The 25197-nt window shown below is 33.9% G+C and overlaps 2 protein-coding genes across 3 annotated transcripts; one reads left to right on the top strand and one right to left on the bottom strand.

Moving 5' to 3' along the window:
- Positions 1-3886: 3886 nt before the first annotated feature.
- On the bottom strand, positions 3887-11594 carry LOC135835329 (zinc metalloproteinase nas-13-like). Of its 2 annotated transcripts, none has more exons than XM_065349530.1 (6): positions 10882-11592; positions 10578-10748; positions 5666-5829; positions 5316-5457; positions 4414-4547; positions 3887-4023 (listed from the first exon to the last, which is right to left on the bottom strand). In XM_065349530.1, the coding sequence occupies exons 1-6, from the start codon at positions 11039-11041 to the stop codon at positions 3907-3909; spliced, it is 888 nt and encodes a 295-aa protein (XP_065205602.1). In that variant the 5' UTR covers positions 11042-11592; the 3' UTR covers positions 3887-3906. The 2 variants fall into 2 exon arrangements, with proteins under 2 accessions (XP_065205602.1, XP_065205601.1); XM_065349529.1 differs by lacking the exon at positions 3887-4023 and adding an exon at positions 4156-4321 and having other exon boundaries at positions 10882-11594.
- Positions 11595-11878: 284 nt separating this feature from the next.
- Positions 11879-25050, top strand: LOC135835328 (beta-1,4-glucuronyltransferase 1-like). Its single transcript, XM_065349528.1, has 5 exons — positions 11879-12134; positions 19393-20179; positions 20251-20758; positions 20873-21026; positions 24654-25050. Exons 1-5 carry the CDS (start codon positions 11976-11978, stop codon positions 24873-24875), a joined length of 1830 nt encoding a protein of 609 aa, XP_065205600.1. The 5' UTR covers positions 11879-11975; the 3' UTR covers positions 24876-25050.
- Positions 25051-25197: the final 147 nt, after the last annotated feature.

The raw sequence follows: 25197 nt of genomic DNA, 5'->3' as shown, positions 1-25197 counted from the left end.
AATAATATTTCACTTGAAAATGCAGTAAATGGCTTAAAAGATAGATTGAACCTTCCTCCAACTCATATTAAAATTTTGGGGTAATAGAATAATTCTTTATGGCTTTTTGGAATTTTCTCCTGAGGCACCCCAAAAATGACAAAAACTGTTTAAATTTGGTACCCCTAATCCCGACCACCCTAAATTTACATGATCTTATGGGTAGTCGGGATTAGGAGACCCATATTGTTTTGCACTTTTGCAAAAATTTTCTATATGTACTTACCTGAGATTGATTACTAAAACAGCTCCGTGTGGCCAGCCCCGACCGGGGGTGGGGGTCGAAAATAGTGCCAATCGTTTGTGCTTCGTTTGTGCACGTTTGTGCTCGCCCCCTTCATGGCGTATTTGAAGGGAGCCTTGGTCGGGGCTGGGGACACGCAGCCCCGACCATGAGGGGGAGGGGGTTGAAATTAGTGTCAATCGTTTGTGCTTCGTTTGTGCACGTTTGTGCACCAATTGGTTTCATTTGTGCTCGCTCCCCTACAAAGTTGAAATGGTCGGGGCTAGGGACACGCTAATAGGGGGAGCCCATAGGAAGGGCTTAATGTAACGTCAGTCTGAAAGGTGTACCTACTGTAAAAACTACAGGGTGCCCAGAAATATCGAGTACCCCTAAGAAAGTTTTTCATTAAAAATATAGGTTGGCAACGTGAAATAGATGCATAATTGCATATGATTGGTGGAATGTTATCTCTCCAGTCCAACAACCAATCATGTGCTATCATTATTATCATTCACTGTGACCAACCAAAGTATTTAGCAGAAAACTTTTTTAGGGGAACTCGATATTTCTGCGCACCCTGTACACAATATTGCGTACTTTATATCTACCTAATACAAAAAAACTTTATGTTGAACAACTTCATCAAACAAAATGGACATACTCGCTTTACGCAAATAAGCTGGACATACTCCAACTAAAAAATGATTTTAATTTCAACTCAGTCTCAGCTTTCCAGTGATACCAAAATCTCAAAATCGAAAATTCTGGACATACACGCCATTGCCTTTAAGGTGATAATAGGATCTCACCAACTTAAAGGATCATTACATAATGCACTGCCAATACAGTGAGGTCATAATGCCACCTCACAAGCTGTGTTTTTATCTTATTTTTTGAAATTAAAGAACAACAATAATTAACTCTTCAAAATTAAAAAAATTGAGGAGCTTGGTTACAAAGTTAGACAAACGCCACAGGGTTGATTTTGAGAAAATCCATGTTTTTTGTTACAAAAATGTACAGCATTGTAAAGGTGAGGGATATTTGACAAATTGTAGTGATGATACTGAGTAACAAAAATACAAAAAATATCCTTCCACCATCACCCCCTTCCACTAATAAAAAGAACCTGAAAATGCACTTGTCTGATTTTGAAACTAAGATGAAGATAATTTGAAATTGAAGCTGTCTAGATCAGTTAGGTTTTGATTCTTATAGGATTTTTAACCCTCTTTCCATTTCTGAGGTCCCTTAGTTTCAAAATAGTACATAAAAGGTCAAAAAACGCGATCAAAGTTGCGCCTTAGTTTCAAACACGGACATGTGAACATTATCTTAGTTTCAAAATGAGACATATCCTATCATTTTAGTTTCAAAAACAGACATGTCCTGGATATGTCTGTTTTTGAAACTAAGACAATTTGCACATGTCTGTGTTTGAAACTAAGGCAAAACTTTGAGCGCGTTTTTTACCCTTTTATGTACTATATTGAAAATAACAGACCTCGGCAATGAAAAGAGCGTTAAAAATCCTATAAAAATCAATACCTAACTCAATTTTTGTAGAAGTGGCGTTTGTCTAACTTTGTAACCAACCTCCTCAATTACATTTCCATTTTTTTTTGATTTATGATAAATAAGTATGTTGAATGAGTATTATGATGTCTTTAACTTGGAAAATTTATTTTCAAATTATGAAAATGAAATGAATTTTTTGTGCTTTAGGTATTTCAAATCAAAATTCAATAAAAAAAAATAAAATTGCTGTAAAATTCAAAATTTGAATGATTTTTTATAATTTTTAACGTTTTTAACCAACGTTTTAAACTCATTAAAAAAATTAATAAGTAAACCTATGTTTAAAACAAAAAAAGGAGACTTTGATGTGTGAGGTGAAGGAGCGGTAGCGGCATCTAATTGAAAGAATAAGTAAATATTCAAACTCACCGCCTTCCAGCTTTCATTTTTGTTTGTTTGTTTGTTTAAGTATTTGAAATTATCTTCACTTCAACCTTTCAGGTTATCATTTTTAAAATCTGGATCAAATTAAAACGGGAGGGGGGGGGGGAATGTCGAAAATTAGTTCGCGAGAAAGAGGATAAAAAAGTGTTTTACTGTAATTTTTAAAATTAAAAAAAAAGAAAAATAAAAAGCCTGAAAGTTTGAATTTGAACTTTTCAAAAGCTGCAAAAGTAAGACGAGAAACTTTTTCAATTTTTCCTGCAGCCTCCTATTTATTATGGCGAAAAATTATTTTCAAGTCTATCATCACAGCCCTACCAATCTTTTGGAGAATGTGAGGATGTGACCTAAAAAGATAGGATTTTTCTTTCACCTTCGCATTTATGAAAGCTCCATCTAGGACATTTTTGGTCAAATTGTCAGAAATTTGCCATGTAAATACAAGTTTCTGGTACAAATGCTCTCAAACTCAGTTTTTTACGGTTTTGAAATTCACTTTCATGTCATGAGTTATGCTTTAAATTTTTTTTTTGCAAATTATTCACATCAATTTCAGCACATTTCAAGAGATGAAACCTACCAACAAAATGAAAAAATCAAGCATTTTCCATTTTTCCACCCTAGGAACTGTTCCATTGGGTCAAAATGTTTTTTCATCGCCATGTTTGGATGTTTGGATTCGGATAGTCAAATTATCCAATTTTTCGCTCTTTCTGAGCCAATTGAGCAACATTTTAAGAATATTTTTTTTACTTCGAAATATTTAATGAAAAATGTAATAAAATAATTCTAATTAAATACGAGTATTTTGAATACGAATCTAAGATTTATACATCGACTTTGTACGTAGAAAAGTGAATTTTTCGATGTTCAATTTTTTTCACTAGATTATTCCCTTTGAAACCCTCCAAATAAATTTGCTTCATGAGCCTTCAAAGTTCGACTCCCTTCCCTCCTCATCCTACTCTCTCAAAAGTTTAGGAAGAAAATTATTGCGAACCACTGATGAAGTGCAGATGACTGAAAGAAATTCGTGGAAAAATCCGAAAGAAATCTAAGGACTTCATTTTTGGTTCCAGTTTGAAATACTCGTACCTATGTTTGAAAATAGGGCAAAACGCGTATTTCAGATTGCATACATGCGCCGGGTGAATAGCGGGCTAAACCTTACAAGTACAGCTGTAAACAATGCTGTTCACTTTGAAATGACGAAATGAACATTATCTGCTTCTTGGTAATTTTATCAACTGATTTATAAAAATTTAGTACCATTGGAAAGAGGACAAAATTCACTACAATTTATAGCCATAAAATAATGGGATCCTCGAGATGGTTTGAAAGTTTTGGCGTATCAAAATGCAAAGTGGATAGAACAATCACTAGCTTGAACCCTAGAGAATGTAAGGGGAATCAAGATGTGCAACCACCTGTACACTGGGTGACGTCAGAGCGTTTAGCGTTTTGCCCGATTGGAATTTATTGCATACTCGTGTTCACGACAAACCAAGTATGCAATTCCTTTGACATAATTTCCCTACACGATTGTTCTGTAAAATTGCCAAACCACGAGAGTGAAGCTAATACGTGCCACTGACTTTTCATATTGAGAAGCCAGTAAGTAGTGAAATTATGCAGGTACTACAAATGAGAAAACAATAATAACCGTAAACATTAATTTATTAATCGTCCGACGACGAAGAAGGTCGTTTCTTTTTATTGCATTTGTACATTTTCTGTATCTTTTGAACGTCTTTTTTGCTGAGTCCGTCTCGTTGTCCTAAAACAGTTCCACGAACCTGAAACAATTCCTAAATTAAATATCTCCAATTCGACGAGTACGAGTAGATAAAATTGATCAGACTTTTCGCCACTCTCGGGTGTAACGAAAATAAAATACCGATATTTAAAAAAATTAATTTATTACAAGAGATACATTCGTCATTTAGAAAATAGAGACGATAACGCAGATAAGAATCCCCCATCAGACCCTCCTCCTTCACCACTACCTCCTTTCGTACAACCGTACATTTTCAACACCTTCTGCACATCTTTCCTACTGAATCCGTCTCTTTGTCCTAACGTTGTGCCTCTTACCTATAAAACCATTACACAATATCGACATATTAAAGACATAGAAAAGGCCAACAAAAAAAAAAGAATAGAGATTTTTTTTCATAGATGCTCACCTTTGGCTCTATTGTTGGTAATCCATTTCTTGAGAAAGCGTTGCCAGAATAATGCATTACACTTCTGTAATCGTATCCGATGCCTTGATTGTCGATAGTTTCCACTTCAGCTTTTTCGAAATTCGATTCTTTACCTTGAAAATATAGAAAATACGTACGTCAGTTGTTGAGGGATAATAGGATAATAATAATTCAAGTTTATATAGGTAGATGGGTATGACGTAGGTGTGAGATGTACTACGTACAAAAACAGAATAAGTATAATATTATTTACAAGGTGATAACTAGAGCTCGGATTTTTATGCGCTTAAAAAATCATTTTATGCGCATAAAATATGCATTTATTTTGATCAAATTATGACAAAATATGCCCTTATCCATCAAAATATGCACTTTTATGCAACATCAATATGGGTATCTATACAAAGGATTTTTCATTCTAAAGGTGAAGGAAGGCTGAAAATTGAGAAATTCAAAAAAAGAGGTTAAAGTCTTCAATTTCACTTTGAATAATCAATTTTAGGTCAAGATACAAATCGCCTCAACGTGGTAAAAAAAATTTTTTAAATCATTTTTTCAAGTTTTTGTTTTGAAGTTTTTCCATTTTTAATGAAAAATGCTACCAAAAAAGGATTCTTGGCCAAAATTTCCAAAATATGACTGAAAAATAGAAAAAATGGCCAAAATATGACGAATATGCGCTTAAAATGTCTAAAATATGCATTTATATGCATTTATACCCAAAATATGCAAAATATGCGCTAACAAGTTGGGCTCATTTTACTCAGAATTGTGCGATTCACAAAAATCCATAGGATATGCGCGATCTTCTGCGATGAATGAAAATATGACAAATCATAAAAATCCGAGCTCTAGTGATAACGATTCTCTGGAGTATTTACCTCGTTCGATGTTATTATAGTTTATTGTGACGAACTTGTCTCTATCGGGACGGTTTTGCTCATGCATGAAACCCACAGCGTGCAACATTTCGTGCATGACGGTTCCTTTTTTCGTCGTACATCCAGGAGTTTGTAAGTTTATCTGAAACAGAGTACGTGCAAATTAAAATATGCAAAGGAATACCACGTAAAAAATTTCCCATCTTGCATTTATAGGTAAAATAAAATGAAAATGTATAAAATTATAAAAATTATTGAATATGACATCAAGCACATTACCTAATACTAATTTCCTTCCTAAAATGAGTTACAATATTCGAGTGTAGAGATAATTAAAACATTACACTTACCTCCTGTCTACCTCCAATCTTGCCCACAGAAGACCAACAACCGGTATTGCTGTTTGTAAAATACACATAATCCTTATCATTGGAAGATCTTTCTTTGAATTTCAAACAAGTCACTTTATGGTATTCTTCAATTGAGTCGTAGATCATTTGACGATCATTTCCTCCTACGTAAAATAAATTCACATTTAAATTACTTATGGGTCATCCACGCTGAATCGGTCTAAATTTGCACGAAGGGTGATTTTGTTTTTCGGGTAGGAGGGGCATTTGAAAATTTTCAATCATATAAAAAAATCAATTTAAAAATTTACAATTAAAAAACAATATGAAAGCATGGATTGAAAATATTGGAAAAATTCTCAAAAAAAACCTTTTTATGTAGAACAACACACCAAAAAAACCGCGACGATGTTTTTTGATAATTTCGGGGATATAATTCTTTAAAATATTGTAAGTAAGTAAATACAAAATTGCTGTAAAAAATTTCAAAAAATTTTTTTTCAGTAATTTTAAAATACTAAACTTTATCAGTTTTTTGATAAAAATACGATTTTTTTTGCCTAAATATAGCGAAAAAATTTGCATAAGAATTGCGTTTTCTAACATGATTTTAACATTTTTATCATAATTACACGTTTAAAAATCTTGAAATAATAACCACTTGTAGAAAATTCAAAATTTCATCAAACGTTAATTATGTAGGTATTTGATAGTTATTTTATACTGCCATCAAGAAAAGGTGACAAAAAAAATGAAATTCTTATGAATTTTTGCAGCGTATGTATTTTGCAGTTGATATGAAGTATGATTTTTTTTTTTTTTAATTTTGAAAACTACGAGTAATTATGCCAAAATTATAATAAAAAAACGCATTTTTATGAACATTGTTTCTATATTAGGGCAAGAAATAAAAATTATTCGTCTTATCTATCAAAAAAATAATAGAAGATTTCAAAATTACAATTTTTTTTTTTTTGAAATTCTTAATACAACAATTTCGTACTACATATTTACAATTTTTAAAAATTATTAAAAACAATTTTTGTATTTGATAGCCTCGAGAATATCTAGTCGGATTTTTCCATGAACATTGCATCATCACGAAAAACTACCTACAAGACAGGTTTCGCGACCGACTTGATATGGAATAAATCATGCACATATTTACGGCAAACTGGTTATGCAATTCTATTAACACCGAAAACACCACAGTTTGAACTAATGATTTGAAGGCATAATTTGTGCTGACTTTTTCGTAATGTTGTTCTACAATGTTTTTGACACAAAATTATCAATGTTCATGTTACCTATCTAATTCAAAACGGATCTTTGAATGTTAAAATAACAAAAAAATTCTCATTAACTCGTCATTAAAAAAAAGTCGAGAAAAAACTTCCAAAAACTTTCACGAAAACTTTCAAAAAATTCATAATCAAAAACTTTTAAGAAATTTTCACCATAATTTTGGAAAAACGTTCACTAAAATTTTGGGAAAAATTAAAAAAATTGTTGTTTTCCTTTTTGAAAAATTTTCGCTATGAAAAGTTTAACAAAAACTGTCACAAAAATTGTAAAAAAGTGTACTCCCTCTCCCTCCCCCCTCCCCCCGGATATTGAAAAAATTCTCATAAAAACTTTCATAAAAAATGTCAACAAAATTTCTTCATCTGTGAAAAGTTCTCATAAAAGTTATCAAATATTATCAACGAAAATTTTTAAAAAATTACTCATCGTTGAAATTTTTGAAAACTTTTCATAATAATTTTATTTCCCAAAAATCTTCATTATCATTACTATCCACATTTTACGCATTCAATGTTGATAATGTTTTTTGAAAAATTTATCACCAACATTTTTGAAAAAATCATCACCAAAATTGAAGATTTTCGAAAAAAAATTAATTTTTATAATTTTTGGAAACTTTTCATCAGAATTTCTGAAACCCCTTCGAAGTTTTCAAATAGAAATTTATCACCAAAATTTCAGAAAAATTGTCATCAGAATTTGGGGGGGGGGGGGGAATTTCATTATCTTTGAAAAACCATCATGAATATTTTCAACTAATGTCAACTAAAATTTTCGAAAAATTCATTAGCAAAACCTCTCAAAAACCTTGACTGAAATTTCGGAAAAAAGTGATGAAAAAATTCATTATTATTTTTCTAATCAAGTACATACCTACTTAATGATGAAAACAATAAAATTTTTTCTGAACGTTTATTTTCAAAATTGTAGTGAAGTTTACTTACAAGGGAAACTCTTGAGGTGTTACACTCCGATTTGAACGGGACTACGATTTTTGGAAAGAGCATAGTCTAAAACCCTCAAAACCAAATTTTCAGCTGCCCAAGTTCAATTTTCGATTTTTGGCGAATTTTCGAAAATTCAGAATTGACTGTTTTTGGCGATTTTTGCATTTTTTTTAAAAGTACGTACTTGATCAGTAGAAATGGTCAAAGTAAGTCCCAAAACTAATATTAATTACCCAAATCCAAATTTCACCATTTCCAGCCATTCTGGAGCCTCCAGCGCGATTTTTCAATTTCTCCAGAATTTTGAATTTGCTCCCAAAGGCGTGAATATGAAGTTGGACAGCTAAAAATCGAGTTGTATATTACACTCGACCTGTTTAACGAGTTTATCCACATTTGAGCCGATTTTGGGAGTGACACCTCAAAAGTGCCTTTTTGACCAGCTTTTTTCAAAATTAAAAAATCCAAAAAATCAAAAGATTTTTTGTGAATGTTTTTTTAAAAATATTTTGATGAGAATCTATCAAAAATTTCATTAGCATTTCGGTTCCAAGAAACAACGTCCGAATCCCCAGATAATTCTGATATTATTTTTCAAAAATTTTCATCAAAATTTGGAAAGAGCATTAATAGAATTTATCAACATTTTATAGAAAATTTCACCATCTTCGTCATTTTTGTAAAATTGTATCAAGATTTCTAAAAAATTTTCATCAAGATTTGAAAAAAAAACAAGTTGAAAAATTTATATTTTCATCAAAATTCTAGAAAAACCTTCACCAAAAATGTCAAAAAAACGTCATCAAGTTTTCCATCATTTTTGAAACATTTTTATCAAAATTTTTGAAATTTGAAATTTCTCCAACATTTTATCAAACGGAGATGAAAAGTCGAAATTCACTCTGCAAACTAATTTCAATTCAATACGCTACGAAGTCAACTGCAGGTGGATTTTAAGTCGTTTTGGAGCCTCCAGCGACTTTTTGAAAGGTATGGTGTTTTTTTGGAAAATTAAAATCTCCAAAAATTAGCTGGAAGCTTCAAAACGACTTGAAATCCACCTGCAGTCGACTTTATATCGTATTGAAAGTACTTTGCAAAGTAAATTTCAGCTTGCTAACTCCATTTCATGAAATGTTGTGGGAATTTCAAGTTTCAAAAATCTACTGGAGGCTCCAGTAATTTTCAAAAAATCGCTGGAGGCTCAAAAACGACTTGAAACCCCTCTGCAGTTGACTTCGTAGCGCATTGAAATTAGTTTGCAGAATGAATTTCAGCTTTCCATCTCAATTTGATGAAATGTGGGAATTTCGAGTTTCAAAAATCTGCTGGAGGCTCCAGAATTGCTTAAAACGGTTTGAAACAGTTTCCAATCGATTTGGCAGATCGAAAATAGGGTATACCCTAAATTTCAGCTATATTGGTCAATTTGGTAAAATTTTGATTTTTTCCCTCATTTTTGGCCTAAATTAAATTTGATTTTCAAAAATTCCCCAAAAATCGAAAAAGGCACTTTAGCACTTGAAATTTTGACATAAGATGAATCTTGCCTGATCTTCGATCCATCTTTGTACGGTTTGATAAATTTCGTGCCATTATGAAGTCGACTACATGGTGGTTTCAAATAGTTTTGAAGCTTCCAGCTACTTTTTGGAAATTTCAATTTTCCAAAAAACGCCATATGACCTTTCAATAAGCTGGAGGCTCTAAAACGACTTGAAATCCACCTGCAGTCGACTTCGTAGCGTGTTGAAATTGGTTTGCTGAATGAATTTCGACTTCCTATTTCCGTTTGATGAAATTTTGGGGAAATTTCAAGTTTCAAAAATCTACTGGCGTATTGAAATTAGTTTGCAGAGTAAATTTCGGCTATCCAACTCCATTTGATGAAATTTTGTGGGAATTTCGAGCTCCAAAAATCTGCTGGAGGATCCAGAACTGCTCAAAACGGTTTGAAACAGTTTCCAATCGATTTGGCATGTCGAAAATAAGATATATCCCAAATTTCAGCTTTCTTGGTCAATTTGGTAAAATTTTGATTTTTTTCTCATTTTTGGCCTACATTTGATTTTTAAAAATTCACCAAAAATCGAAAAACGCACTTTTATTAGCACTTGAAATTTTGACAGTTGATAAATTTTTGCCCGATCTTTCGATCTATCCTTGTACGGGTTGAAAAATGTTCTGCAAGTCCTATGCTGGAACGCAAAATCTGCGATTTCGGCTGACCTGTCAAACAGAATGGCCGCCATTTTGTAATAAGTAGGGCCACTTAGGACTCCTCCTTTAAGAAAAAAGTTGGCCCGGAGGATCAGCCGGGGGGGGGGGGTGCGGGGGTGCAATAGATCCTTATGCGGGCCCCCGACTACTAAAAAATCAAGAAGTATCGATGACCTTCTGTGGCGACTAAAATTTTTGAAATTTTTTCAGGATCATGTTAGCGAAATTCTGAAAGTAGTATTATCAAAAAATGATCAGTGAATTTGGCGCTAAAATCTATGATAATAGGTAGGCTGGCTATGCTTGTTTGTTTGTTTGTTTGTTTCTAAAAAAATTACTCCATCCTATGGTAAATACCAGGGGAGAGGGAGGGCGAATGGAGAAAAAGCGAGTATCATCCAAATTAATCTTGAACCCATCATCCATATTTGTTTACTTACTTATATAAGGACTGATCTCATAAGGAATAACTTTATTCGTCCATCTGGATGACTTGGCTTTCAATCCATTCCTCGTGAACGAAATAGGATGCAGGATATCGCCTTCAGCATACTCCCCTAGCTCTTCCGGGAACACACCACTGTTCGGAGTCCATTTAGCCACATGATCTCCTGCAACACCACCATCATCGTCGTATAAATTAAAACACTCTCAAATAAACTCATCTCCCATATACCCACGTCCAAGTGAAAGAGCTCATCTTCCATCATCATCGTTCATCACAATCACAGGAAAAACACCTACCACTGGAATTTTTCGGATCACCGAATAATTTATCACCGAGTTGTTGCAGATTCTGAAACGTATCGTAGTCCGGATTATCGATCTCGTTTTCCGATTCATCGAACGAGACCGGTAACGAGTACGCGGAAACGAACAACAAAATTAAACACAGGTAAGACATTTCTCTTCGATCACACTGTTTGGCTGTAATTCACACCGAGTAATCCAAAGAATTAGCTGTTATATAAAACAAGGTGTGAAAAGTTCACCTTCTCCGAGTACAATTATCACACCTGTAGTCGTAGACAGCGCTCTATCGCTGTTGTTTTTACAAGAATTCGACAATAAATTAAGGGGTCTTTAAGGTACCTTTTGATAATCAGACAGACGGATCGAGGAGCTATATAACGAACGTATTTGCCCAAGTTGACTTCCTGTTTGCAGGTCCCCACGATAATCAATCAGGTAGCAGGGGTATGTCTGGCTTACGAGGTTCGAAAGGATCATTGAGCGTGAAATTTTAGGAACCATTGACCCTTAAGCATCGTTAATTATTACCGTTCAGTTGGTACGAGCATCGAGACGATACGTATGTAAATTTTTCAACTGGGTTAATTAAATCAAAAAACGATGGAAATTCACCCAGGCCAAAAAAGTGAAATCTTTTCCGTTTTTTTTTCTTGGAAAATCACACCCACTCGACGCGGACAGTTGACCTTTTGACGGCGGCGACCGCGACCGACTCAACCCGAGATAAAAGCTAATTACCTGCGAGTTGTTTTCTAATTATTCGTACGTCGGCGTGCGGTGCTCGCGAGCTAAAGAGAATAGGTAGAGGTACGAGTATTTACACACGATGATGAGAGAATACCCAGTCAACTACCCATACAATATCAGCGTCGATTCTCGCCCCTGTACCGAAAATTCTCACAGGTTTGCGCATCCCAGCAGCCGGGGCGCGTTCAGAAAAATCAATAAACCACGCTGTGTGGACCTCATCTCGCCGAAACATGCAAGCAGCACTTCTATAAATATTTTGCTCCGAGCTGGCGTCCGTATTAGTCGAATGTTCTCCAGCATAACGAGAACCACTCGTAGATAGTATATTATAAAAAATGCCCGCAATCGGTCACGCGAATAATTTAATTAAGGTTAAAGTATCGTGCGAGTGTAACGAATCACACGACGACGAATTCGACGATTTCGAAGACAATCCACGTACTACTAAAAAAGAAACCCAAGTATTCAACCCCAACGATGATCTACCGTCATCGGTGAGTATACATATAGGTATTTATTATGCATGATGAGCTTTTCATTAAAGAAAGAAAGGGAAAAAAAAGGTCGTCGTAGCAGACGTCAACATGCTTCAAAGGTGGCGAGTTGCGAGGAGCTTTTGGATCTCGTACTATATGAGATAATAAAGTACCTAACGTAGTAAAAAGAGCTTTTGTCAACTTCGATGGGTATTTGAAAGAAAGCAACTCGACTCGTTGTTTTTATGTATTGTCGCTGGAGAGGAAGTAAATGAGAAAAAAAACACGTCACTCTTTGAAGTAGCTCAAACGCGTGCGAATAAACAACGACGAGGATATTAAGCGATGACGTGATTGTTTAGAAAAATTTGTTTAAGGTTAATTTTCCTTTCCGTCGCGATGCAGTTTCTCTTCCTCTTGCTTCGTCCACGTCCGTGCATACAACGGCATCTCTATTGTTATGTCAATTTCTCACGTTTTGTTTGTTTTCGCACGATGAGCCTTGAAGGAGTTTTTTTTTCTTTGTATTCGAGATGTTTGTTTTTAGAAATGTGATTTAATTTTTTTTTTGTATCCAGGGGTCGTTTATTAGTTTGTTTTACATTTATGCGTAGGTAATTAATTTTTGGCGTTATTGATCGAGGAGACTTTTCAAAATAGAAAGTGGACTAATTTTGCTTCCTCCCTCCCACCCTTCATTATAAAAAATATCGTGTTTACAAAATCTTACAAGAAAAAGCTTTTCAAAAATTATTAAGAAAACACATCAAGAACATTTTTTTTAACAGGTAGTCGAGTATTCGAGAAGTATTTGATGTATTTTCAATTTTTTATATTTTTACGTTAAAAACTGAATTCCTAAAACAAAAAATTGAGATTTTTCACATCTCAATTTAAAAATTTGAAAAAAAAGGAAGACTTACGGACAAAAAATAAAGACTTGTTTTAGAGCTTTTTAAAAAATAAAAGTCATCGAGCAAAATGAAATGCTTTTCCTGGCCAGAAAGACCTGTTATAAAAACCCTCTTGAGTTAAAGAAAAAGTATCTTGAAAACAAAGCTCGATCCCCAGAGAAAAATGTTCAACTCTCAACTCTATTGACAGGCAATTTCATGACCTCAAATTGAAGGGTGGTTTTCCAAAAAGCAGTATGCAACCCATTCTGCATGTTGCATTGGATCTACCTCGCAACACATACAAGTTGGTTTCCGGGGGTAACTCGAGTTCGCAGCGCTTTTGCGGCAGAAAAAGTAAACTGACTTATCGCCTTTGGCTTTGGCAATAAAATTTACAAAAATTAATTATTATCTACAGCACTATCATTTTAAAAAATTTTACTTCCATTTTGGCAATAAAATAAAAACGAAAATAAATAAAGTATTACACTACTATATCTACATAGATCAAAAAAACAATGTTCACAGCTCTACTTTGGCTATATAAGTTTGGTTTTAAATGCTGAGCCATCAACAACTACTCGACTTCTTATTATGCCTAGTAAAGATGAAATTCACGAAATTGCCAAAAAGAAGAAGGCTGAAATGATGACTGAGCTCGAGGATGTCCTAGCTGGAGGTTTTTGTAAACCAAAGAAAGCCGTTAAAATTTCTGGTTCCATCAAAGAAGACAAGCCAATCATTATCAAAATAAATTCAGTACAATACAAGTAGCTGATGTTCTGGACAATAACCCTAATCCAGTTGTAATTGAAGAAGTTAAAGAGAAAATTCTGTCAATATTTCTTACTGAATACTCTGATTATATTCACAAGTAAACTACGATTAAGTAAGCATATTGTTGTTAATGACTTCAAGATAAAACTGCTGAACAAGCAAATTTGAATCTGCCCCACCAGCATAGATGACTTCCGCAATTTAACGCGATAGTATGATCAGCTTTGTAAGAAATATTATACATTCAGAAATTCTCAAGAAAACAAATTAATCAGCTGTAATAAAAGGACTGCCGACTACAATAGATGAAGCTGCTATTAAATCAGAGTTGGAGCTCCTTCAAATACCAACAATCATGGTTACCAGATTACGTAAAAATGGAAATGTGATTCCTGTATGTGATGTTACAGTACCAAATTCTGCTGATGGCCGTAAAATCTATAATGCAGTATCTCTGTTTCATGCGATTATCACTGTTGAGAAAAAGTGCACAATTTCTCTCAGTGTTTTAGATGCCAGAAATTTGGCCACACTCGTAATTATTGCAATCTGCCGCCGCAATGTGTCAAATATGCTGAAGAACACATATCTGCTGAGTGTAGAGTCAAGCGTTTTGATTCCCCAAAACGCTAAATAAAACAGTGAAATTTTTTGGAATTTGTTAGCAAAAAAACATACTTGACTATTAGCAATTTTTTGCCAAAAAAGGAGATTTTCTGGGAATTTAGGCAAAAAATGAGACTTTTTGCCACTTTTGGTAGAAAACAAGACTTCGACAATTTTTAGCCAAATACAGGGCTCAGAGGCGGACTGACCTATGATGTAACCCAGTGATCGCCAAGAACCCCGAGGCCTTCTAGGGACCCCCTGTTTAACCAAATAAATACTATTTTCACTTTTTCTAAACATAAATTTTGACAGGCTTTTGCCCTCATTTTGCTCGATCCTGTTTGTTCGTCTTTTACTGTATTTAAAATTTTTAATTTTTAATTACCTTCTAGGTATTCAAATTCCTCTTTGTTTTTAATTTTCAAAATTTTAAATTCTTAAAAACTCAACATTCGAATTTTAAAATTTTGGAGCCAAAAAAATGAACAAATTAAAAAAAAAAACATTATTGTTTTTCATTTCTTAAAATACGAATTTTTGAAAGCTTTAGTCCTAGCTTAGTTTAAGCCTTTGTTTTTTTTTTTAAATTGAACTTTGAAAAATCTAACTAGGTATTCAAATTTTTAAATATTTTTAAACCTAACAAAATACGTTTTTAGCTGAAAAAATATTGTTTTTTTTACTTCACGAAACAAGCTTTTGCCTTCGCTTCGCTCAGGTCCGTTTGCTTTTCATTTTCAACAACATTCGAATTCTAAAATTTTGAAGCCGAAAAAATGAACAAATTTTTAAAAAACGCATTATTGTTTTTCACCTTGTGAAATACGAATTTTTGAATGCTCTTGTCGTCGCTTCGCTTGGGCCAATTTCTATCTCTCTCCTAAACTAAAAGAATATACGTATTATAATGATAACTAGCACATCAACCCGTTGCTAGCGACGGTCAAACAATATTCAATGATGTTTATCCCCTTGTAAACCCCCCCCCCCAGTTGAAAAATATCAAAAAATAAGAAAAATAAATTGATGTCGGTGAGTACAAATTATTTAAAAAAATTTCATACCTGAGCAGAATACCTAGATAATTTGTTTTCAAGCTTATTGAAACAGATTAGATTTTAATCGGGTAGATGTAGATTTATTCATGCGTTCCATGTCGGGCATCGAATAATTCGACTGGCAATATAGCATCTAGGTATTTATACAAGTATATAGCAACTCAAACCACACAAGTGTAAATTAGTTAATAGTTTGCCGATCCCAAAGATCAAAGAAGTAGGTAAATATGTAGATAGGCCAATTACATGACGACAGAGTTCTTTATGGAGTGAGAGAGAGAGGAAGTGAACAAACAAATTGGACGACTGAAATTTCAAAATTAGGTATCCGATCAGAATTCTTAATGCAATTTTATTAAAACTCAACTGGCTGTTGGTATTATTGCAGCCATTCAAAAAAATTCAACATCAACTCAACTGTTCATCCATTCAGTCAATGCCCAGCAATTGGCTAGAAAGCCTTGGGCAATAACGAACTTATTTTCATATATATGTACTAGTAAATCAACCCGTCGTCAGCGACGGTCAAAGAATATTCAAAGATGTTTATCCCCTTGTAGGAGACTCCCTAAGTTGAAAAATAAGAAAAATAAATTGATGTCTATAATATGGGTACAAAACAATTATTTAATAAAATTTCATAGCTGGTCGAAATTCGAGTGCCATAATTTGATGCTGGCTGAAGTTTTTTTATTCGATAATAAAGCCCTCCCCATATTGTAAAATTCACCATGATGACAAAACAATACGAAACATTATTATTGGTACATAAAATATAAAAATTGAGAATGATTCGTTCGAGAACAATTTTCTCAAAGTAGGTCATTCGTCATTCATCAAATCCTGCCCATTCCCTTAGTTGGTGAAAGGGGCTTCACAAGAGCCTCAAACAAAAACCCAAATCATATTTTGAATTCAGAGTATCCAAAAAATTGCAAATCCATATACATACTTACATCACCTAATTAATTTTTCGTTGATCCAAATTGGGGGGGGGAATCTAAGTACAGTACATACTACTTCTTTTTAAAAAGAGCCTATTTTGGAAATGGCACAAAAAATTTTCTGAACCGGACGAAGCTAAAAAGAAAGAGCATTTAAAAATACATCAACATCACCATTCACCATAATAAAATTAGAGGTGCTGAAAGGCATTTTTCGATTTTTGGTGAATTTTTGACAATCAAAGGGCTAAAAATTCGAGAAATCAAAACTTTACCAAATTGAGCAATAGAGCAGAAATTTGCCACGTATCTCATTTTTAAATCACAGAATGATTGGAAACGGTTTCGAACAGTTCTGAAGCCTCCAGAACTTTGGTCGGTGCGTATTGGGCAGATGGGCATCCTCTCAACTGTTTTAAGAGGTTAACGCGAAATTCCAGAAGTGCCAGTTCAAAAGCGAATTTTTGACCAATTTGTAAATTCTAGAAAAACTGAAAAAAATCAAATTTCAACTTTCTTGGAACCTCCTAGCCTGTTTCCAAATTTCTGGAGAATTAAACGTCATTCATTTTTGAATTGACCCTCCCAAAATTTCATAATAAACATCTACCAAAATTTCGGGTCCAAAGTTAATTTTTAGATTTCCCATAATGATTTGAAGTTTCTGGAGAAAATTGAAAAATTCCTGGAAGCTCCAATAGTTGTTTGAAGGAATTATTCACATTGGTTCACTTTGCTCAACATTTATATTTCGTGAAAAAGTTTTAAAATCGCCTTTACATACCTAATAACTTTTTTGAATTTTTTAAATTTCAAAAATTCTCTAAAAATCCAAAAATGAGCTTTACAACTTGAAATTTTGGATATAGGTTTATAAGACATACTTTTTCTATCTAGCTTCGGTTGACTCAATCGGAAAATGCCAGTTCAAAAGGTTCCCTTGTGAGCACAAGAACTTCAGTTTTTCAGGTAAGACCAAAGTTACAAGGAAAAATTCCAAAATTTACAGTTTTTTTGTATGTGAATATTGTGAATATTTCAAAAATGAACCCCCCAGTCAGACACTTATCCAAGATTTTCTCCCGAGGGAGGGGGGGAGGTGATAAATGAGTCATAAGTAGGGAACAATATAATCACAAAATTCCCAACTTGCTCATTTAAAAGTTCCCAAGTATCAAAAAAAAAAAATGTATTTGTATACCTATGATGATTGTACCTATACATTTTAGAAATTTTCATGACGAATTTAATCAACTACTGACATCTATAACTGGAAAATGTGTTGATTTGAGTAAAGTTTTTAAAATTTCTGCAATGAATTTTTCACAACAAAAAACATCATTTCTGATCGGGAAATTGATTTTTCCAGATTTAATTTAACACTCCTCAGATTTGAATAAGAACTTTTTAGAAATTTCGATTTCAAAAAAGGAAAGCAAACCGGGCTGAACGAAAATATAGCAAAAGCACTGGAAATTCATAATTCAAGAAACAAAAAAAAAAACAAAAAAAAAACATTTCTACCCTCAAAATTTGAAAAATTGGCGGGAAAATACAATTTGGCTTAAAGAAAGCCAGTACAGAAAATGTTTGAAAATTTGTTTGCAAGAAATTGAAGGAAATGAAATTCAATCTAAGGATTTTTAGGCCTTGGGGGCGATTATACCCCCCCCCCTCCTGAATACGATCATGCTTCTAGTAAAAAATAATGGCACATGACTTGAAATTCTGTTCTCTCATAATTTTTGTAGTAAATTTTCAAATTTCAGAATTCGCAGTTTTTTGAAAATATTTTGAAGAAAGGAGCCTCTCATAAAAAAACTAATGGCTGAAAAACGACTTCTTTGGTTTTTTACTGATTTGGTCCTTATCATTTTTATTCTGAAACTCTTTGTTCAATCTCAAAAGCGATTCAAAATTTTGAGCTTTCGTTTCCCAAATTCAATTAAAATTCACGTGTTTTTTTTTCGCAAGAATGATTCAAAATTGATTTTCAAAAAAACAATTGATGAAATTGGATTCTATATAAAAAGCTATTTTATTTTAGTGGTTATAAAAATAACTTGAAAATAACACGAGCAAAAAGTGAAATAGATCAACGTTTTGGGAACTATCATCTGGACTGTTAAGGAATTAAAATTCACTCATTAATATCTACTTACTTGTTGAGCAGTCAAAAGAAATTGTCATGATTTCCTCCATACGATTTCAGGATTATTTGTACATATGTAATGTATGTACTTTGGAAGAGCTGATGGGAGTAATCTTCGTGACAAAATGCTTTGATATAAATGAGAGGAATTTTAGAAGGTTTAACAGGCTAAATACGAATAGGTGGAGTAGAATATGAAAGGGGTAAGAATATGGATTCCATGAAATTAGCGACGAAATGAGGAAATGGTACTTTGTAATGCATTAGGATGGTTCGCAAGAGGGGGTATTTTTGAAAAAAATCGAGGGGTTTTCGCTCTAGCTCTCACCCAACCTGTTTTGGGAAAACAGCCCCGTTCCAAAAAATAGAACTTCAGATTTAGGGGGTTTCCAAGTAATTAAAAACAGATTTTTTGGGGTAAATTCGTGTTTTGAAAATTTTTTCTTCGCAAATATTTTGCATTAATTATACCAAAATATAGACAGATATCATTTCTAAAACGAGGGAAATATTTTGGAATGTAGCAATGACAATTTGTTGGCCATTATTGCCTGTTTCAAAAAATTGAGAAACATAATCAAAAAATTATTTTTGAAAATTTCCCTTCTTTGAAGACCCCTATTTCCCTTCAAAGGGCACTTTCGAAACTGAAAAAACTAATTGACTTTCAACTCACAATGAAAGTCTCGCTTAATTTGGTCAAAATCCCTTGACACCCTCCCCCCTCCCGGCAATCCAGGCTAACGCATAACTCAATTTTGTAAGCAGGATGTCCCATAATTAGCCAACATAAGAATAACCACAAAAGCTATTTTAACTCATCACACATTTAATTTTCAGATTATCGTACAAAACGAAGACTCCACCACCCGGTTGATACCATTTGTATTCCTCTCCATTTTCATGATATGGTTCACGATAACATTCTTGATCATCGTAAATCCGCCGACATCACACTGCAACGCGTACTGCGACAAACGCCAGTTCGATTTGAGCACAGCGAACGAAAATGGCGAAAAAGCGTTATACAAGTTGGAAAAACACTTCGAAAAATTCAACGAATTGACTTCACTGTTTGGTCGCTACTTCAACGCATCACCCGATAGAATCAATTTCGCCCTGCAAGATGCCAGTTTATGGTTCATCGTTTACTATATGATAGAGGACGACGATATCACCGAGCAGGATAAGATATTCATAAAGAAAAACTACTTCGAATACCTGAGACCGGAAAAGTACGCGGAAATCAAAACGGCTACGATGAGGATCACCTCATTTATACCGAAAAGTCTGCATCAGATGTTGGGCATAAAACAAAGCTACGAGTCGAAAATAAGTAACTACGGTATCGCCAAGTATTACGCTGAGAAAAAACGTCTAGAGGAACCGAACCAAGAAGTTATTCTATCCAGTTCACGTACCAGCCCCAATGATAAGTATTTAATGTACGATAAAGTCGCCTATGGAGAAAAATACGCAGTTATTTCCAAAATCAGCGAAGTCACTTTGACCACTCAATCGTCTCTGGATAGATTAACCTCGTTTGGGTTTTCTGCCTCGAAATGGACCGGGCCTATTTCATTGGCTGTATATGTCAACGAACCTAACGAATACTGCGCCTTCAAAAGTGAGTCTTCGCAACTCTTTCTCCCTCCTCTCACCCATTTGAAAAGCTAAAATCTTTTTTTCTGTTTTCAGAATTCCTTCGATACTTGAAACGTTGCAAATCAGACATCTACGACCGGACATGTTTCAGTCTGGCAACTCCCAAAGAAACCGATCTCATCGAAAACAAAACCCTATCGCAATGTTACCAAGAATCAATCTCCTGCTCTTCATCGGTCAACGATATTCTCAACATCCAAATCAAGAAATCCACCGACACATCCAAGCAATACCCTCAAGGCCCCGGATACCCTCAAAATACAATGAGGAACTTGGCCAAATACAACTCGCTCACTTCGTATCATCTCATGTTAGACATCGATATCATCCCCTCTCCCAAAATGAGCGCCTCTTTGGATAAATTCTTCAAAGATAAACCAGTCTTTAAAAACGGACTCGTCATTCCAACCTACGAGATTTCCAAAAAAGCCAAATTTCCTGCCAACAAAGCCGAACTCGTGAATCTGAAACGTAAAGGACAAGCACAACCTTTCCATAAGGATGTATTCGCCTTGAACCAGAATGCTACAGATTTTGCCAAGTACGTAGAAGAATTTTTTCAAAAGAAGGGGCGGGGAGGGGGAGGGATAAATGAGTAGGTACCTAACAAGAGGGTGTATAGTATACATATACGAGTGTTTCTTTATTTGCGCAGATGGGAAAAGATACACGATACCTTTGACGATGTCAAGATTGTTTACGATGTTCCGAAATTTCATTTATGCTACGAGCCTTTCTTCGTCGAGCATCGCTCCGGACCATTTTATAATGAAAGTTTCATCGGATACGGTTTTACACGAAGTTCTCACGTGAGTATATTTACAATGTGTAATCTTATGTTTACTTTCATACGTATAAGCTTATGCCTGAGAGTTTCGAGTTCAGGGTGGGGGGGGGGGGTGAAGAAGGGACGTTGAAAAATTTTATAAGGCTTTCACTTTCATTGCTCACAATGCCCAATTGCCCATGAATGGGAATTTCCTGGATTTTCGAAACGTGTATGTTTTTTTCCCGGAAGTCTATTTATTTTCCAAGAGAAGAGAGAGGTGATGTATAGGAGTAAGATGATATTCAATGGAAATGGTTTTTAAAAAAAGATCTCAACTGGTAGTGGAATAATTTGCTCTTAACCCTTTAATACCAGAAAAAAGATCAAAGGAATAATTTCAAAAATTTTCAAGCGAGAAAACCTAGACTGAAAAATTGAATTGTGAAATTTGAAGAAAAAAATTTGAGGTTGAGTCATCACTCAATTTGTAAATCGAAGATTTTTCAAAATGAGTATCTGTGGATTTCTAGAGCCAAATGGTAGATCGAAAGAGCAGGCAAAAATTCATTACCTGTCCAAATTTCAAGTGCTGAAGTGCCTTTTTCTATTTTTGGTGAATTTTTTTGGCCAAAATGTAAGAAAAAATCAAAATTTTACCAAATTGACCTAGAAAGCGGAAATTTGGGATATACCATATTTTCGACCGGCCAGCAGTTCTGGAGCCTTCAGCAGATTTTTGAAACTCGAAATGCCCACAAAATTTCATCAAATGGAGTTGGAAAGCCGAAATTAATTCTGCAAACTAATTTCAATACTCTATGAAGTCGACTGCTGGCGAATTTCAAGTTGTTTTGGAGCCTCCAGTAGATCTTTGAAACTCGAAATTCCCACAAAATTTTATCAAACGGAGTTGGAAAGCCGAAATTAATTCTGCAAACTAATTTCAATACGCTATGAAGTCGACTGCAGGTGAATTTAAAGTTGTTTTGAAGCCTCCAGCGATTTTTTGAAAATTACTGGAGCCTCCAGTAGATTTTATAAACTTGAAATTCCCACAAAATTTCATCAAATGGAGTTGGAAAGCCGAAATTAATTCTACAAACTAATTTCAATACGCTATGAAGTCGACTGTAGGTGAATTTCAAGTTGTTTTGAAGCCTCCAGCGATTTTTTGAAAATTACTGGAGCCTCCAGTAGATTTTTGAAATTTTAAAAAATTCCTCAAAATTCCTAGCAAGCCGAAATTTACTCTGCAAACTAATTTCAACACAATAATATGAAGTCGACTGTATGATGGTTTCAAGTGGTTTTGAAGGTTCCAGCTACTTTTTGGAAATTTCAACTCTGCTAAAAATTCCATGAAACCTTTCAAAAAGTCACTGGAGGCTTCAAAATTACTTGAACCCACCTGAAGTCGTCTTCAGAGGGTGTTAAAATTGCAGTGCACAGTCAAGTTCAGCTTTCCATCTCCATTTTGAGGAAATTTTGGGGAAATTTCAAGTTTCAAAAATTTACTGGAGGCTCCAGCAATTTTCAAAAAATTGCTGGAAGCTCCAAAACGACTTGAAATTTACCTGCAGTCGACTTTATAGAGTATTGAAATTAGTTTGTAGAATTAATTTTGGCTTTCCAACTCCATTTGATGAAATTTTGTGGGAATTTCAAGTTTATCTACCGGAGGCTCCAAAACTGCGCAAAACGGTTTGAAACAGTTTCCAATCGATTTGGTAGGTCGAGAATAGGGTACATCCCAAATTTTAGCTTTCTAGGTCAATTTGGTAAAATTTTGATTTTTTTCTCACATTTGGGACAAAAAATTCTTCAAAAATCGAAAAAGGCACTTTAGCATTTAAAATTTTGACAGGTGATGAATTTTTTCCAGCTCTTTCGATCTATACCTTTGTACGGTTTAAGATTTTTCATGCTAGTCCTATGTTGGAACTCGAAATTTGCGATTTCGGGTGACCTGTCAATCAATATGGCCGCCATTTTGTAAGTAGGGCCACTTTTTTTTGAGGACAAGGGCTACAAATGTTCCTTAGGACTCCCCCTTTAAGAAAAAAGTTGTCCCGTAGGATTGGCAGGGGGGTGCAAGTGATCCTTATGCGGGCCCTCCGACTACCTCACTACAAAATCAGAATGAAACAGGGTCAAATGAGTCGTAATGCCATTTTTGAATAGGTAAGTTACCTCTGCATTTGAAAGGAAAATACTCGTAATATGAATTGAAATTCTCGATCGCTTTTAAAATTTCTTTTTCAAAAATAATATTTCGCAATTTTTACCTTCAAAATTCCAAAATGAAATTTCACCAAAATTTCAAATTTTTTGCACGTTTGTTCTCCACAAAAACTTTCAATTTATACAAAATGAATATTTTTTCACATTCAAAGGCAAAAAAAAATTGTTGAACTTCAAAAATTTTTCCAATTTTTTTATAATTACAAAATTTTATACCTATCATAAAATTGTTTTCAAAATCCAAACACTGAATTTTTTCAAATTTAAAAACATAAAAATTTTGTTGGTTGTCAAAAAATTTTTGAATTTTACTTTTTTACCAATTTTTTTCAGAATTTTCGACTTTTTTCGAAATTTAAAACTTATATTACCTATATCTGACTTCGATTCACTCCAATTTTGTATAATGACGATGAGAAAATGTTTCATTGAAAATTGTAAATAACACGGGAGGGGGGAGGAGTAGTGAAATGCTGTCTAAATTTTTTATCAATATTTTTACAAGTGACCTACATTAATTTTCAATCATTTTAAACCACTTTTCATGACTTCTTGGCAAATTTTTATACAATTTTCGCAAAAATTGTGGCTATTTTTTACTGATTTGGAAACAATGCTCAATCAAATCAAAACTTTGATGATTTTTTTTTATGCTCTTAAACTAGAAAATTCGTAGGAATTGAGTCTTGGAGAATAGATTTGGCCTTATAGAAGCTTATTTGGAGGAATAGGAAAGGTCGTATAACCCAAAAATAGTGAAAATCTGTTTCCGTGTTGGCTTTTCTATAATCTTTGACCTCAGCGGCCACCATTAGATGAGAGGAACGCTACGTGCCTCAACATTTTTGAAAACTGCGAAAATTCTTTCAAAACACAATATTTTTCGTCAACGTGGAATGGGCTGGAATATCCAAACTAAAATGCTTTCAAAATTTTGAAAAAATCCTCCTTTCTATAGATCTTTTACAATTCAAATGAATGCAATCAATAAAAATAGATCAAAAATCTTTCTTTTTTTTCATTTAATTTCATCAGAATCGACTGTATAAATATCTTACTTGACCAAAAAAAAATTGAAAAATATGATTAATCTCCAAAAATAATGAATGAATATTTTTGATTTATAATATTTCAATTGGAGTGATTCAGGCATTGAATTTCGGCACCAAGTTTTCTCGTTTTGATCTTTTTGCAATCCTCATTTGACCCGTTTTACTACGTACAAGATGTAATGTGGACTCTATTGCCCAGGGAAAGTGAGGGGGTGGGATTGAAGTTTAGATTTATGTGTTAGGACAAAAATCCATAAATTTCAAATTTCAATGCATGCATTTTAATTAACTCATTTTTTTGGGGGGGAGTGGGTCATCCAGGGGCAACCCCCTCCCCAACACACAAATTTCACACTATTATTTACATTTTCCAGGCATACGAAATGTATATGAAAAATGGAAACTTCCAAGTACTCTCACCGGTATTCACCGTACAGCTGGGCCTTCAAAAGGTCAAAGAATGGTCACCCGAACGTCAAAAGGAAAACACTTCTAACCTCTTGATATTTCAAGAATTCATCGCTAATTTCAATAATCATAATCAAACAATCAATCATCCTACACATCACGCGGCGTTTAATGGAATTTACGGTTAACTAACCTTAATACTCTTTTTGCCAATACGTGACATATCTTTGGCACTAAGCTTTGTTTTTTCGTAGTGTGTACGCAGCTTCATTCACGTCACTTTTTTATGTGTTGTATAATAAGTATGTTATTTTTTAATCATAATGTAATATTATTCATAATAAAAAAAACTATCAAAACTGACGCATAGTAATCTATTTATTGAAAATTTTTTTCAATTGTTCAGAAGATACAAAAATCACTAGAAAAGAATTTTACTCAAATAAATACTGTTCTTTAATATTAATATTTACCATTAAATATTATTATCAACAATATAGTCTGAAATGT

The sequence above is a fragment of the Planococcus citri genome, chromosome 2, assembly GCF_950023065.1.
Source record: "Planococcus citri chromosome 2, ihPlaCitr1.1, whole genome shotgun sequence".
Lineage (NCBI taxonomy): Eukaryota > Metazoa > Arthropoda > Insecta > Hemiptera > Pseudococcidae > Planococcus > Planococcus citri.
Note: the sequence above shows the minus strand (reverse complement) of the source record. Positions and strands in the feature narration are given on the sequence as shown.

Coding starts and splice junctions, on each gene's coding strand:
- LOC135835329 (XM_065349529.1), bottom strand. CDS start 11,041: ATGTCTTACCTGTGTTTAATTTTGTTGTTCGTTTCCGCGTACTCGTTA. Junction 10,749..10,881: donor TGATCCGAAAAATTCCAGTG/GTAGGTGTTTTT, acceptor GTGGTGTTGCAG/GAGATCATGTGGCTAAATGG. Junction 4,322..4,413: donor TACCAACAATAGAGCCAAAG/GTGAGCATCTAT, acceptor ATGGTTTTATAG/GTAAGAGGCACAACGTTAGG.
- LOC135835328 (XM_065349528.1), top strand. CDS start 11,976: ATGCCCGCAATCGGTCACGCGAATAATTTAATTAAGGTTAAAGTATCG. Junction 20,180..20,250: donor CGAATACTGCGCCTTCAAAA/GTGAGTCTTCGC, acceptor TTCTGTTTTCAG/AATTCCTTCGATACTTGAAA. Junction 21,027..24,653: donor GTTTTACACGAAGTTCTCAC/GTGAGTATATTT, acceptor TACATTTTCCAG/GCATACGAAATGTATATGAA.